General features: G+C 38.0%; 1 protein-coding gene across 1 annotated transcript; it reads right to left on the bottom strand.

The window, feature by feature from the left end:
• Positions 1–3,889: 3,889 nt before the first annotated feature.
• On the bottom strand, positions 3,890–7,590 carry LOC309500515 (G2/M phase-specific E3 ubiquitin-protein ligase-like; the record flags this gene model as incomplete). The annotated part of the gene is made up of 4 exons (XM_082172124.1): positions 7,363–7,590; positions 5,328–5,500; positions 4,918–5,132; positions 3,890–4,170 (listed from the first exon to the last, which is right to left on the bottom strand). Exons 2-4 carry the CDS (start codon positions 5,459–5,461, stop codon positions 3,890–3,892), a joined length of 630 nt encoding a protein of 209 aa, XP_082028250.1. The 5' UTR covers positions 5,462–5,500; positions 7,363–7,590.
• Positions 7,591–15,737: the final 8,147 nt, after the last annotated feature.

Here is a 15,737-nt window from a genome sequence, read left to right as displayed (position 1 = left end):
TTTTAATTTTGGATATGTTCATAACACACACGTTTTCATGTTTTTGTGGGTTGGGCAACCGTGTAGACACTATTAGTAATCACTATAATAATAATAATTAGTATAGCCTATTTATTTTTACGCAAGATTTAATATAGTAGGACTGCAAAAAATGATCTATTACTTAAGGCTGCCAGTAATAAAAAAGTAAAATAATTAAATCTTGCCGTTGGTATTTGACAGATTTTACTGTAGCCTATTTTATAAAACTATATAGGCTACATTTAGTAAACATGTCTGAATGCCTAGTTTAAAAAATGTGTTAAAATGACCCAGAAGCTAACCAAGTGATGTGTTAATATCACTGACATATTGCTATTTGTTGTTGTGTTAGTAGTTTTGACCAATAAATTTGTTTACATAAATATTAATTGTTGGGTTGTTTGGCTAAAATTTTGCATTAACCCGTATGCTATTGTTGTTATTATTATTATTATAGTCATGTAAATACTTTTCAAGTTCAGTGCACTGACAATATTTACATTCAATTAGAACCTTTTTTCCCCCCAAATGTATTGGTTGCAGTTTTAATTTACAAACCAAGCAATCAAGACACAAAAAGAGACAAGCTGAAAGTAAATGTAGCCTAATTACAAACTCTCATAAGCTGACAGTGTGTTGAGGGAACACCTCCAGGAACACACACAGGATGAACAGGATGAACGCCCAAAATGTGACAAGGCAAAAGAACAGGTAGCAGTCTTTAATTAGGCTTGTTAGTGATGTAACAATATGTATTTATTTGTCAATTTATGTAACTTGGAAGGACCCTTTGAGATACAGTGTGTCTTCTACCAATGAGTGTCATAAGATAGGCAGCAAAAGGCAAAAACAAAACACCAATATCTAGAAAAAAAAAATGTTACTAGGGTGGTGCTTTCATTATTATAGACAGGCTACCAGTTTATCAATAAAGTGTGGGTTTTATAAATCATTTTCCACAGGTCAGAGCAGACATTATGTTTTCTGCCTTTTATGCAGCATTTCATATTTATGCATAATTTAGATTGGTCACAAAGCCATCTTAGCTGTGTAAAAACATTGTGATAGTACTGTTGCATGTTTGATGTTGGTTCAAATGTGTTTGACTGTTGTTGTGCTTGTCAGTACATCAGAACCAACATATTAAAACTTGCCATGAAAACACAGAGCTGTTAGACAGATGAAATAACCAGAAGAAATATTAAAGTATGTAAAGGATGAGAGTTGATCCTATAGATTAAAGTATTGTGGCATGAAGCACCTGGTGTTCGCCAGAGTCTGAGAGAAGAGGCAGAGTTAGGTCCTGTCCAAAGATTGATTTGTGCCTGTTGAGGTTTTGTGAGTCATGAGTCTTAAAGGCATGTGGCTCGATTTTTATTTCTAAAAATGAAATCAACAAAATTAAGTAAAAATGATAGTTAACTGAAAAAGGTTATAAAAAATATGTTCTTTGTTTAAAAACTGCAGTGATGTGTGAATATGACCATAGTCTGTTTGAAAGAAGTAAAGGTAAACTATCTGTAATACCAATTTGTAGCCACTAGATGCCTGTATATCTCTATATATGCTGGACTGTTGGCTGAGCTTGTTCTCTTCTGTTTTCCGGTTTGTATTTTTCTTCAGCTCTCGCCATCATAAAGGCATGATCCTATGGTTTTATAGGTCTGACATGTTATGACATCCACTTAAAACATTACAATGCTCATGATCAGGGCCGGCCCAAACCCTTATTTATTTGTGGGCCCCTCGGTGTCACCAATACACGATTGACTATAGTCAATTCTTGATCATTCGCACACCCATTATAATTTGTATTAGTTGTAGCTGTGTTGCTTACATCATACCAATGTCTGCCTGTCATGTTTTTCCCTTCTAAGGTGTCTAATTGTAACAGTAGCAAACCCACAAGAGTGGTCAGGTGTTCATATTCAAAGTCTTACAGTACTGCAGTTCAGACTGGGATATGTAAAAAATGTAATTCTTTTTTAAGTAGTCTTTTATGCTGAATATGCTCACTTTTCCCCAGGATTATTTGATGAATAGTTCAAAAGACCAGCATTTATCTTAAAAGCTTTCAAATAATCCTAAAAAAAATAATGTTTACACTGTTTTCAAAATTCAGCTTTGATCACAGATGAATGCCACAACCTGCCACATGAGCTGCTGATTCAGTTCTACTCGGCCGTCATTGAGTCTGTTTTATGCACTTCCATCACTGTCTGGTTTGGTTCAGCTACCGAATCAGACATCAGGAGACTACAACGGACAGCGGAGAGGATTATTGGTGCCCCCCTGCCCACCCTCCAGGACCTGTACTCTTCCAGAGTGAGGAAGAGAGCCAGTAAAATCCTCACAGACTCCACTCACCCTGGACACCCCCTGTTTGAACTGTTACCATCTACGATCACTAGCCACAAGAATATAGGCACAGGAACAGCTTCTTCCCACAGGCCATTTCCCTTCTGAACAGTTAAATACCCCCAAGGCATATGCCTGTAAGTGCAATACTACTACTGTTTAGTGCAATACCTCAGCTGATATTTATATTTATTTAAAATACTGTAAATATGTTCATAATCTGTAAATGTTTATTCTGACTAAACTTTTTTATACGATATTCATATTTTATTCTTGGAATTTGTATGTTTCTTGTTGTATTTGTATATGTGCACTGGAAGCTTCAGTACCAAGAAAAATTCCTTGTGTGTGCAGTGTGCAAGCACACTTGGCAATAAAGCTCTTTCTGACTCTGATTGCACTTTATTACATAATCACATAGAAAACAGCTGCTTTACACTAGAATAATATTTCACAATATAACAGTTTTTACTGTATTTTTGATCAAGCCCATAACCATGGATCAAAATGCACAAGAGGATGTAAACAGCTTCACATACCTTGGTAGCATCATTTCAAGGGAAGGTGGCACGGAGGACGATGTCCAAGCCAGGATCGGACAAGCAAGGACAACATTCAACATGCTAAACAATATTTGGAAGGCAAAAAACTTGTCACTCAAGACCAAACTGCAAATCTTCAACTCAAACGTAAAGACCACTCTACTTTATGGCTCAGAAACCTGGAGAATTACCACCACCATACTCAATAAGCTGCAGACCTTCACCAACCGGTGCCTCAGACGCCTCCTAGGAATATACTGGCTCAACATCATCTCTAACGCCAACCTGTGGGAACTCACCAAACAAGACCCAATAGAAATGCAAATCCGGAGGAGGAAAAGGAAGTGGATAGGGCACACACTCAAGAGAAAGAAATCAATCACTAAACAGGCGCTGACGTGGAACCCACAGGGCAGGAGGAAGGGAGGCAGACCGAGAACCACCTGGAGAAGAACCACAGAACAGGAGATGAAGAAAGAAGGGCTGACGTGGCAACATCTGGAGCGGAGGGCCCAAGACCGGAGAGGATGGAAAAGCTTTGTCGATGGCCTATGTTCCTATGGGAATTTAAAGGCCTAAGTAAGTAAGTAAGTACATTTTGACAAAAGGGGACGATAGGCTATAGCACTTGCAGAAAAACATTTACTGAGAAACTGAAAGCTATGATGTACTCTGTCCAAAACATGCAGCACGTCAGATAAGATATTCGCTCTAAAATATCACATTCTCCTGATAATTTGACCAGTTGATTACTCTTCGTCAGCGATGCCACAGAAATATGGTCCCCATAATAATGTAGGGAATACAAGTACACACACACACACAAGTTTAAATTCAGGGAAATTAAGTTCAACAAAACTTTAATGTTTAACAAAATTTTGACAATTTCCAGTAAAAAATAACAGCAATCCAGCAGGAGAGATATCAGCCACATGGCAAGAGTGATAAGGGTTGGGATAACGGGTTTTTTACGCTACCCCAAACGTTGGCGACTGAATAACACCGGATGTCAAATGGCAAAACTCTTCATATTCCTGTCCAATCGGCAACTTCAAAGTAATGGTGCATGTGTTTGCTTCTGGGAACATCCGCCGGTTGCCATTTATGTTCTCATGGAGAAATGTGATATTTGGATTCTCTTTGAATCCAAATACGGGTATGGCAGATGCCCCAGAAGCAAACACAAGGACACTCTGTAGGGTGACTTTAATTGTGTCCCCACCATCCACCTCCACTGCTGCATCTCCATCTGCAACAGAAGAAGCAAAGCATCAATTAAAAAAAAGAAAAAGTGACACAAAAAGATTCTAATCATAAATACCTCCAGTCACTATGAATACTTGATTAGCTTTTTTTGTGATTGTTTTAACTAACTGCATGTCATATTTTTATATGTATATAAGCAAGCTGAAAACACTCAAACACATTAAAAATGTTTTCTTCTATAGCATTTTGTTTATTTATTTTTATTGCGCCTTTGAATGATTATGTAATTGTGGCATCTGTATTTGTAATCACGATCAGAAAAACTATTTATTGTGCAGCCCTAACAGCAACCTAACTCTAACCCTAACCCTACCTTATCAACCTCACAGCAATATGATAGTAACTACACTAAGTACCCTAGCAACCACATAGCAACATCCCAGAAACCACCCCTATGTACCTTAGGAATCGCACTGCATAGCAACCACCCAGAAATCCTTTGTAACTGAATAGGAACTTCCCAAACAAACACTTGTTTAAGCATACAATTACATTTTCCAACAAACAATTTAACAGTGACACTCAGGGTCTGCAAAACCTCCAAAATTGTCCTGTCAGTCATTTGTATTTACTATTTTCATGTGATAATTGATATATAGCACACTGCAATGAATAAGACTAACAATGTTCCTTTAAGGGCACTGTACAACACACACTACTCATTTTCCATGCTTTTTCAAAATTGGAGGTATGCTCTGGGCACATCTCTACCTAATAGTAGTACACTCACCTTCGACTTCAATGATCCAATCCCGCCAGTGGCCAACTGCAACCTCCTCCAAGGCTCTCCTGTTAGTTCCTCTCGGGGAATAATGTACTGTGAAGAGGTCCAGCAAGGAGGCAGCTGACAAGGTGGGGGGACCACCACAAAAGAGTTCCTCCATAATGGAAGAGTGCTCCTTTATGGCATTTAGCACTCCCAATGTCTCCAGTCCTTCTTTCAGTCTTTCAATCAGATAAGTACATATGTTGTCAGAATCAAAGATTTTTAATCATCAGTAGTTATATCAATTGATATGCAACACATTTGAAAAAGTAACAAATGAATGAAAACTTAACCCCTACAGTGAAAGTTGTTTTTACCTTTAATTTTAACATCAGCATTTAATAAAACATTAGTGATAAAGCAGGTAATCTTACTGTTTGAGAGGCATCTCCATCCTTCCCTCTAGATAGTATGTTAGTGCTGCATTGACAAGATCCTGACGTTCTTCAAGGGTTGAAACCTTGCCCAAGGCACCGAGCATGTGGAGGCTGTTTGAAGCCTCTAACATGGCTGTGTGTGCCTCTGTAATGGTCTCTGCCCTTTGGATCTAAAAGTTAGTAAGAGAAGAGGTTCTATTAGAAATAACCTTTTGTTGCTGGCAATGTGAAGTGTTATCCTTATTTCCAAAATAATGGCAGATGTAGTACAATAAATGATTGTCATTTATATTCAAAAACTTGGAGTAGTCTTTTACTTTGTTTTATTACATGGCTTGGCTGAATTCCAATGTAGAATGCGGTCTGTTATTTCTTGATAACAGACCGCTGCGAAGTATAACAGACCGTTGCCATGAAAAACAGAGCGTTGCTATGGACGTGGAACGGACTATTTTCTTTAGCGGAAGCAATACAATCTTTTTTAAATCAATAAACTCCTTTTTGAATAAATAATTTGTGTCAAATTATTTATTTATTTTGTAGGTAGCCATGTAATAAGCGGGATAATGTATAGTGAGCCGGTTGTTATAGTGAATAACAACCCCTTCAGGCTGATTCAAGATCCCTCCGCTTCGCGTCGGGATCCCGTTCAGCCTGTCGGGGTTGTTATTCACTATAACAACCGGCTCACTATACATTATCCCTTACTTATCGTACCATCATGACAGTAACATCTGTTATAAATGTCAGTCAGTGTTGACTGAAAGTACACACTAATGTAGTCAACTTGTCGGCACAAGGACCTCTATTATTATTGTAGTTGTTTTTAAACAATACGGTCCTTTAGATGTGCAAATTTGAATTTCGCGTTTATCAATGTGTTGTAATTTTTTTCCTAAATGTTTGACATGTCCATATTTACCAACAATCTATCTATATCTACTCAACAGACCCCCCAAAAAACAAAAACATAGCACAATACAGAGAGGTTATTTTGGCCTTGAGGTTCGGGTGTTAATGACATTACAGATTCGACTTTTGACATCATAAAGACCAAAAACAGATGTGTATCTTACCTTGTCCAGCTGGTCATGCAGCTCAGGGTCATAAACCTCTTCTATGTTCACTGGTGGAGCAGGGATCCCTGAGAGCTGTGAATACAGCCTTCTGGCCAACACACGGGGTCCCATCCCCGCCATGAACAAGGCAGACTGATATGATCATCCCTAACACCTTGTATGTTCCTCTGGATAAGCCTACAAAATTGGAATGAAGACCACAATTAAAAAAAAAGAATGAAGATTGTTATCTGTTTTGCAACAAGGGGTTGTGAATTTTGTGAAAACACATAATGCTGTGAAATGTCTGACGTCTCTCACAGCGCAGTATAGGCAACCCTGCAATTACATGCACCGTATTCAACAATCCATCATGTCCTCCAACCTATATGCCCAAATAGGTAATTTGTCACTTTCTTGAAATACAACCCATGGGAGTGTTTACTAAAGTTGCGCCCCTATTGACAAGAGGACACGTAAAATGCAAGGTAAGGGACCATGTAAAAAAAACACACACACTGCTTTAAATGAACATGCATTTTGATTGGTAACGATGATCATTCATCATTTCATGACGACAGACGCAACACGACAGTTCCAAAACCACAAATGTTGCAAGTGTGGTGAATAAGCATATTTGAAAGCTGTCTGAAAGCTCATGTGACAATGAATGAAGATTTAAGTAATGTCAGTTTTAATTTCTGCTGTGGTATCACAGGAATAAATTGTGTGTTACAGTGTAGTAGCAGCTAGAATTTTTTTTTTTTAAATGTATAAGTATTTCGATATATATTGCTGTTTTTGCACTCTTTGGAACCTTTTTCCTTTGGAACCTTTTTCTATCTACTTACCTATCGTACTTTCTATCTGGATATCTATCTATGAAATTGTATGTACTGCTTCTATCTATCAATCAGTCTATCAAATAATCAATCAATCTTTTTTAATATATATATTTAAAAAAAATTACCTACCAAGGGAATCAAGAGCAAGGCTCTTGCCGTTCTCGGGTCCAACAAAGTATCTTGAATCCAGGAGTTCTTTCATCAGTAGCCTGAGAAACTCCCGGGTAGGACCACCAGTATCAACAGATCCCTCCCCTGTTCCGCACGAATCCACAAATACGATATCGAGTTGTTTATGTGGATTGAATGCTCGTCTGTTGAATGTCCTCAAAGCACATTGTAGCACCCTGGACCTTACTACATTTACGCAGTTTGCTATGGGTCCAGGTTCAACCAGATCAACAGCTGACTGTAGACCTAGGAGCATCCTCCTCAAGTCATGCCTGCAAAACAAAGTACAGCAATGTTATCCAAGTTGTCATAAGTATGTATTTAAAATGTTAAATAATTAGCAAGTCTGAAAAATACACCACCACACCACTGTGCTCTTGGGAACCTTCAGTGCATATTTTGTAGCCTTCCCCAGATCTGTGCCTTGCAACAATCCTGCCTATGAGCTATACAGGCAGTTCCTTTGACCTCATGGTTTGTTTTTTGCTCTTACATGCGATGTCAGCTGTGAGGCCTTTTATAGAGGTGTGTGCCGTTTCAAATCATGTCCAATCAATTTAATTGACCAAACTTTCTGAATGCACTGCATAGGCTTCAGCAAGCTCTCAAGCTGTACTCTTGTACTGTATAGTGACAAACTGAATGCATCATTGAACACTGCAGTTCCACTGCTAATTATCACATACAGTACAATGAGGGCCAAACAATTGTAGTTTGTAGTAAAAAAAAACATATTACCTAGTATCACTCACTGCTGTGCTGGTCGAGGAAGAGGTGGAGGCGGAGGCCGGAGAGTGCATAGAGTCAAAGGAAACCGTTGGGTAGAAAGTGTCCATAGAGGCAGAGGGAACCATTGGGTAGAAAGTGTCCATAGAGGCAGAGGGAGCAGTTGGGTTGAAAGTGTCCATAGAGGCAGAGGGAGCAGTTGGGTTGAAAGTGTCCATAGAGGCAGAGGGAACCGTTGGGTTGAAAGTGTCCATAGAGGCAGAGGGAACCGTTGGGTTGAAAGTGTCCATAGAGGCAGAGGGAACCGTTGGGTTGAAAGTGTCCATAGAGGCAGAGGGAGCAGTTGGGTTGAAAGTGTCCATAGAGGCAGAGGGAACCGTTGGGTTGAAAGTGTCCATAGAGGCAGAGGGAACCGTTGGGTTGAAAGTGTCCATAGAGGCAGAGGGAACCGTTGGGTTGAAAGTGTCCATAGAGGCAGAGGGAGCAGTTGGGTTGAAAGTGTCCATAGAGGCAGAGGGAACCGTTGGGTTGAAAGTGTCCATAGAGGCAGAGGGAACCGTTGGGTTGAAAGTGTCCATAGAGGCAGAGGGAGCAGTTGGGTTGAAAGTGTCCATAGAGGCAGAGGGAACCGTTGGGTTGAAAGTGTCCATAGAGGCAGAGGGAGCAGTTGGGTTGAAAGTGTCCATAGAGGCAGAGGGAACCGTTGGGTTGAAAGTGTCCATAGAGGCAGAGGGAGCAGTTGGGTTGAAAGTGTCCATAGAGGCAGAGGGAACCGTTGGGTTGAAAGTGTCCATAGAGGCAGAGGGAACCGTTGGGTTGAAAGTGTCCATAGAGGCAGAGGGAACCGTTGGGTTGAAAGTGTCCATAGAGGCAGAGGGAACCGTTGGGTTGAAAGTGTCCATAGAGGCAGAGGGAACCGTTGGGTTGAAAGTGTCCATAGAGGCAGAGGGAGCAGTTGGGTTGAAAGTGTCCATAGAGGCAGAGGGAACCGTTGGGTTGAAAGTGTCCATAGAGGCAGAGGGAACCGTTGGGTTGAAAGTGTCCATAGAGGCAGAGGGAGCAGTTGGGTTGGAAGGAATGGCTGCTTCAGCTTGGTTGACTCCAGCAGGTGTTAAATTGTCAAAAGAGTCCTGTTTAAAACACATTGAAAACATTGGGTTACTCTAAAGCACAAAAGAACATAACCAAATATCTACAAAATGTAGGATTAGAATGATCCATAGGTATCATTGTCTTACATACATTAGAAACTACACAACTGGAATGTGAAACAACTCGTGTTACTGATGCACAGATGATTGTAATATTTTCCTGTATTTTTGATCTAAGGAACATCTTTAAGAAACATTACATATCTTGTCACCATTGATAGCCAAGTGGTTTACGCACTGACATATGGCGCAACTGTGACTTGTGGTCTTTTCCCGATCCCATAACCCTCTCTCCACCCTTAAAAAAAAGCTTTACTGTCAATTTCCACTATCCTGTCCAAAAAAACTAACATTACATATCTTACTGTACACAAAGTTTTGACCTGTAGCATAAGTCTATACAGGGACATCCCTGACAGACTTTGAGAGGTCTAAGTTAATTATAAAGTCCTATCAGTTAAAACAGATGACAGTTTTTGGGGCTTTAGTTTCGTCAATTAATCTGCACAATTAGAAAAATGTATAACATACGTCTTCAGCTCCAATCCAGCGAACAAAAAATGTGGTGGATTGGGTGATGTAGTCTCCTATTTTCCCATTAGATGAGGTCGTTATTACAACAGCTGGACTGTGTGATATCAAGCAGAGTGATTCAGTCGCTGAATCCACTGCTCCTGCATAGAATATGAGTTGCTAGAAAAGGGGAACAAGTTGCAATTAACCACTTATGTAAATCTGAAAACTTACAATACAGATGTATATAGCAACTGGCTGTTACTTGTATAGTGTTCTGCAGCTGGAAAAGTCTGCGTTTCCGAGAGCCATCCGGATAGTGAAACTGAAATGTAACATCTCCTTCTGAAGGGAAAATTGCAGACAGTTGTATCCTCTCACGTATGACCTATGTAACGGAAGTATTTTATTAGTTCATAATGAAATTCCTGAAATACAAACCAAATAGAAGCCTACATTCCTACTGTATTTTGTGAAATTATTTAAAGAAAATAAATTACAATAATAAAAGGTTACACATTACAGCACACTCTGTTATCACAGGTTTATACAAAACAGAGATACAAATCTTATTTTTATCTGTATTCACAATTATCATGTTTTTTTTACAAGTATTGACCATTGATTGCTCTCATTATTGACTTGATTGCGTCAGTGATGGATTATATTCAACAAAGCAAACAGTGTGAATGCCATAGTTCTAAGTTTCTTAGATTGGAAGCGTAATGTGGTGTTGCTTTATGGACCACCCTTGTCATTTTTGGTGGTTTTATTGCCTGTCTTGATTATGGGACAGATATAAGAAACTGAGAGCCATAAGAAACTAACCGCATCCTTGTAGGTAACTGTTGAACTTTCATACTGTATGGTTCTTGTAAGTTCTTCACAATTTGTCTCAGCAATTTGAAAATTACGCTTGCAAAATAAAGCACTGTTGATTAATTTAACTTGCCTGGAGTCGTCTCTCCTCTTGCTGTTCTCTTCTTCTCTCATTATTAATCTGTACGATACATGTCATTAACATAGTTACATATGTAGGCTTCTGAATTTCTGCTGTGTTTAAATATAAAATTAAATTACCTTTTCTCTGTCCAACAGCAAGGACTGTTCATATTCAGAATCTTGCTCTTCAATCAGTCTCCTTCTTTCCTCTACACTCTCCTGTTAAACAATTATTGAATCCATTATACACAACAAGGTGGCAACAAAAGAACACAACCAAATGCAACACAACAACAACCACATTAACAACATCATTTGTCAGTGTGTGAAAGAATAACTTGCACCGGTCATTGCTCAAGCAAAGTAATGTATTCTTAGAGAGATAGATAGATATGTTATTGTAGTTCCTACAGAGTGAAGTGAAATGCATATTGTCATTCAAGAGTGTCTGCAAGGTTAAAGGGGTGGTTGATTGTGATTTCACTTTTTTCATTTTAAATAGTGTGTAATGTTGCTGTTGGTGCATGAACAATATCTGCAAAGTTGCTGCGCTGAAAGTTCAACGTAAGCAGAGATATCGTCTTTTAAAAATCAGGAAGTTTAATGCCTACAAAAACGACTGGAATGGGACTACAACGAGATACTTCCCGGGTTTTATACGTAACTAACCCATGCCAAAAAGGGGGCATGGCCATATTTCTGCGGCTTTGTCGAAGAGGAAGAGTTCTAGTGAAGAGCTGTAGCCATGCTGTCGAAAGTGTGTTATTTTCTCTCAGCTGCCAGGTCTTCTGTGTTCGGGCTTCATACGGATGTTGTAGTTCGTCAACAATGGCTAAAATTTATGTTTGATTATGTTCCTGAAAATTTCAATCGTAATAGCTCTCTGTGCTGCGCATTTTACGGAAGACAGCTTCCAGAATCTCCACGAATTAAATGCCGGATTCAACAAGAAACTGTTACTAAAATATGAAGCAGTTCCAACTTTAAAACCAGAGGCAGCAGTTGTTGGGCCACAACCTGTAAGTAAGACTTAATAATGTTTGCATGTATAATTTCAGACGTAATGTTTTAGTTTTATCAAGGACGTAAACAAATGCCAGCGCTGGCTTTAGTAGCCACTTACACGTACAAACGCGTACAAACATTTTGGACCTGAATGTGTAATTATGTACTAATTTTGTAAATGTATTTTCCATGTATATTTTATGACGTAATTTTTCGATTTGATCAAGAACGTAAACCAATGCCAACGCTGTTTGTTTATAGCCAGTTAGTTCGATGCTATTTTGTGTGTATAAGAATAACGTGTATAAAGTTCAAAAAATTATATGTAATCGCAACAGCAAACTTCAGCTGCTGAAGTTAAAACAATAACTTTAAAAAACGGTATTACTCAGTCATTTATTCAGTTATATGAAATGTTTAATCAGGAGAAAACCGTATCTCAAAAGCTAACAAGCAGCAGTAGCATTTTCAAGTAACAGCGTATCGAAATTCTTATAAAATAATAGTAGATTAGAATAGAATAGAATAGAATAGAATAGAATAGAATAGAATAGAATAATAATAATAAAAAATTTACCATTCAGAAACGTTTTGTAAGAGCCGTGTTTGCGGAGGTTGCTTGATTCTCGCTTTCTGGGTCTGATTCTGGCTCAAACTGATACGGCAGTATTGACACCATTATTTACATTGGACCGGAGCACATGCAAGTTTCGCCCGTAAAGGAAATGGGCGTGAAGTTTCCGGACAACATGCACTACACAGTTTAGCCAATTACAACACACCGGCCCAACTAACCAATCTGAGCCCATTGCCTGTTTCCGAGGGAGTGGTTTCATAGAATCAGGAAGTCAACCGGTCGTTCAAATGACAGAGGAGAAAGCGGCTTACAATAAAGGTGAAATTTATGAAAAATAAGACTTTAAAAAAACAAAAAAACCCGAAGACATGTTATATTGCACCCCATAAACACAATCATGCAAAGAAAAAAAGCAGTAAACCACCCCTTTAAAATGCAATGCTTACTGTTTCTGCCCCAACTTGATGATCTTGATTTGAATGATTGTTTTCAATGCTGACCTTCAGAATTAATTAGAAATTTAAAAAAGAAATTGCCATGACACGTGTAATAACTACAACAATACATAAGAAAAAGCGTGTTCTTACCATTTCATTATCAGCATTATCATCACCATGATGACTTAGTGAGGATACTTCACTTTCATTGATGACCTACACATTAACAGGCAGACAAACAGAAATGTAACTGTAATAAATACTATATTAAAAAGTGAAGAATTAGGTCTGATTCACAACACATGTTAACACAGAGGTAGAGTTACACTCACGGTAAACTGCTGTTATTTGCACTAATGAAAGTTCATTATGTGCATCAATTTAAAAGCCTTGCAGTTTCAACTTTTCATTAGCGTGCTGTTCTCATATGTGCTTTTCTGATCGCTTACACTTGAAGAGCGCATACATTAAATAGCAGGTTATTACTGGACTGAATTTATTTTTAGCACCCAACACTGTCAAATACACAGAAGGTTTACATAAACACAGTTTGGTTTGTCTTAAGTATAAGTATACAGTTGAATGAAAATAGGATGTGCATCTGATATTAGATGTGTGCAAGTCTTAAAGGGGCAGCAGTAAACATGCTGCAGCTTGCCATTAAAGTTCACCCAAAAATGAATATTCTGTCATCAATTAAATCACCCTCATGTTGTTCCAAACCTATAATAATATATTACTTGTGCTAAACAAAAAAGATGGTTTTGAACAATGTGGGTAATCAAACAGTTACATCCCCCTTTACTTCCATAGTACTTTTTTCCTACTATAGAAGTCACTTGTAACCATCAACTGTTTGGTTACCCACATTCTTCAAATATCTTTTATGTTTAACAGAATAGACTTCATTCTGGTTTGACAGAATTTTCATTTTCGGGTGAACTATCCCGTTGGTGTTAATAAAACAACAACAAAAGACAAACAATTCTGCTAATAATTAAACCTTAACCTATTGTAGCTGGGGAAAAAATTATATATATATATATATATATATATATATATATATATGCATGCACACACACATAGAAGAATGGAAAGATAAAACCAAAGAACACAATTCATGGTCTTACCATTTCAGTAGTGCTATCATCATCACTGGCATGATGGCTTTCTGACGAATTATCACTGTTAACGATGACCTTTTTATGGACAGAATTGTATAAATTATAATGGCTACATTATAAACCGGTCAGTAGCAAGCACTTTATATGGTAAGAGACAGATCAACAAGAAATATGCATCTTCCTCAAAACAATTAAATATTACATCAATAATTATGTAATTTATGTTCTTACCACTTCCTCATCACCATCAACAAAATCATCATTATCATTATGATTTTGACCTAGTGGGGAATCATCACTTTCATTGATGACCTACACATGAACAGGCAGACAAACAAAAATTTAGCAACTGTAATAACTCCATTGACACCGGATCAGAAACAAGAATTAGGAATGGTAAGAGGTAGATACACATGACCTCTGGGCAGAGTATATGTTCAAAACACAAGAGACGGAAGCGATGCAACACGTTTAGCAAAATACTGAAATGTGATGAGGATGATCCACATTGATGAAGTTAATTACCGTTAATTACCTCAGTAATTACCTTTATATTCAGATAAACAGATATAGTCATATTGTTAAGGTGGTGTCAAAAACAACAATAAAGGCGATATTTACAGTAGAAGGTCATAAAAATCACTTTATGTCTTTTTAACTTACTTTAAGTCTTAATGTAAAAGCACATGATTAACATAAAACATAGTAGTACTTTTATTGTAAGTATACATGAACTGTCTGTTTGAATAGGTATTAGTTTTTTTATTCGCTTTGGTACTATTTTCACAAGTAAGGTGTACATTTTCAAAACTCTTAGTATAAAAATCCAAACTGATCACACTTGTAACACAGCTAGTCATTCTTTCAAAACCTGATCCCATGCTTTCATTAGTTATACACATTTCAGTCCACATAATCATTGTTTCAAACACAAGATTATTGTAATATGTAATGAGAACATTTTGTTTTATCACGAAACACAACAGTATGATCTTCTTTACTTTTAACAATCAGTTCATTCAACAATGCAAGATACATGTTTCAAATCACCGTTGTTGCTGAAATAATTACAGTAATACAGGCTATAGTTGCCACATTAGAAGTAATTGAATCCATAATGTTTGTAATAGTATCTGTCCAGTGTGATATCAAAAGGTGTGATGAAGTGCATGAGGTTCTGTGCTAGAACAGAGTTTGCTGGCAATACAGTAAATGATTCACTCTATACCATTTGACTGAATCTATACAGTAGACCTTTACAGATGAAGGTTGAGTTACAGTAATGTGGCAGTCTCTACCATGGTAATCTGTTTACAGTATAACATACATACTGTAATATAAAATACTGTATTTGATGCCATCTGTCTCCCTTCTACTGATGCATCTCTGATCAATCTGATGTTTTACAGTCATTGACTGTTTCCTCTCCCTTATACGCTATTCTGCTTTACAGTATTTTCACAAATGGCAAATTTCTCTGTATCTTTCTCTCTCACACACACACACACACACACACACACACACACACACACACACTGTCACGACCGCCAAGGTAATAAGCACAGGATCCAAAGTGCAGCAAAGTGAGGTGTTTAATATCAAAAGGGTAATCCAAAAAGCGAAATCCAAAACAGGCAAAGGTCAGAATCCAGGTAGGCAAATAACAAAAACAAGAAACAGACAAGGCAGGACAAGGCAGGGCAAGACTCAGGCAACAGACGCGGTGTAACGTTAAACATTGATTCACAAAGAACACAAGACAAACAGGGCTTATATACATGAATGACAAGGGGATAACAAGAGACAGCTGGTGATACAAAATACAGACACCTGGGTGCAAATCACAGACAGAATTGTG

Source organism: Leuciscus leuciscus, assembly GCF_965113295.1.
Source record: "Leuciscus leuciscus genome assembly, chromosome: 6".
Lineage (NCBI taxonomy): Eukaryota > Metazoa > Chordata > Actinopteri > Cypriniformes > Leuciscidae > Leuciscus > Leuciscus leuciscus.
Note: the sequence above shows the minus strand (reverse complement) of the source record. Positions and strands in the feature narration are given on the sequence as shown.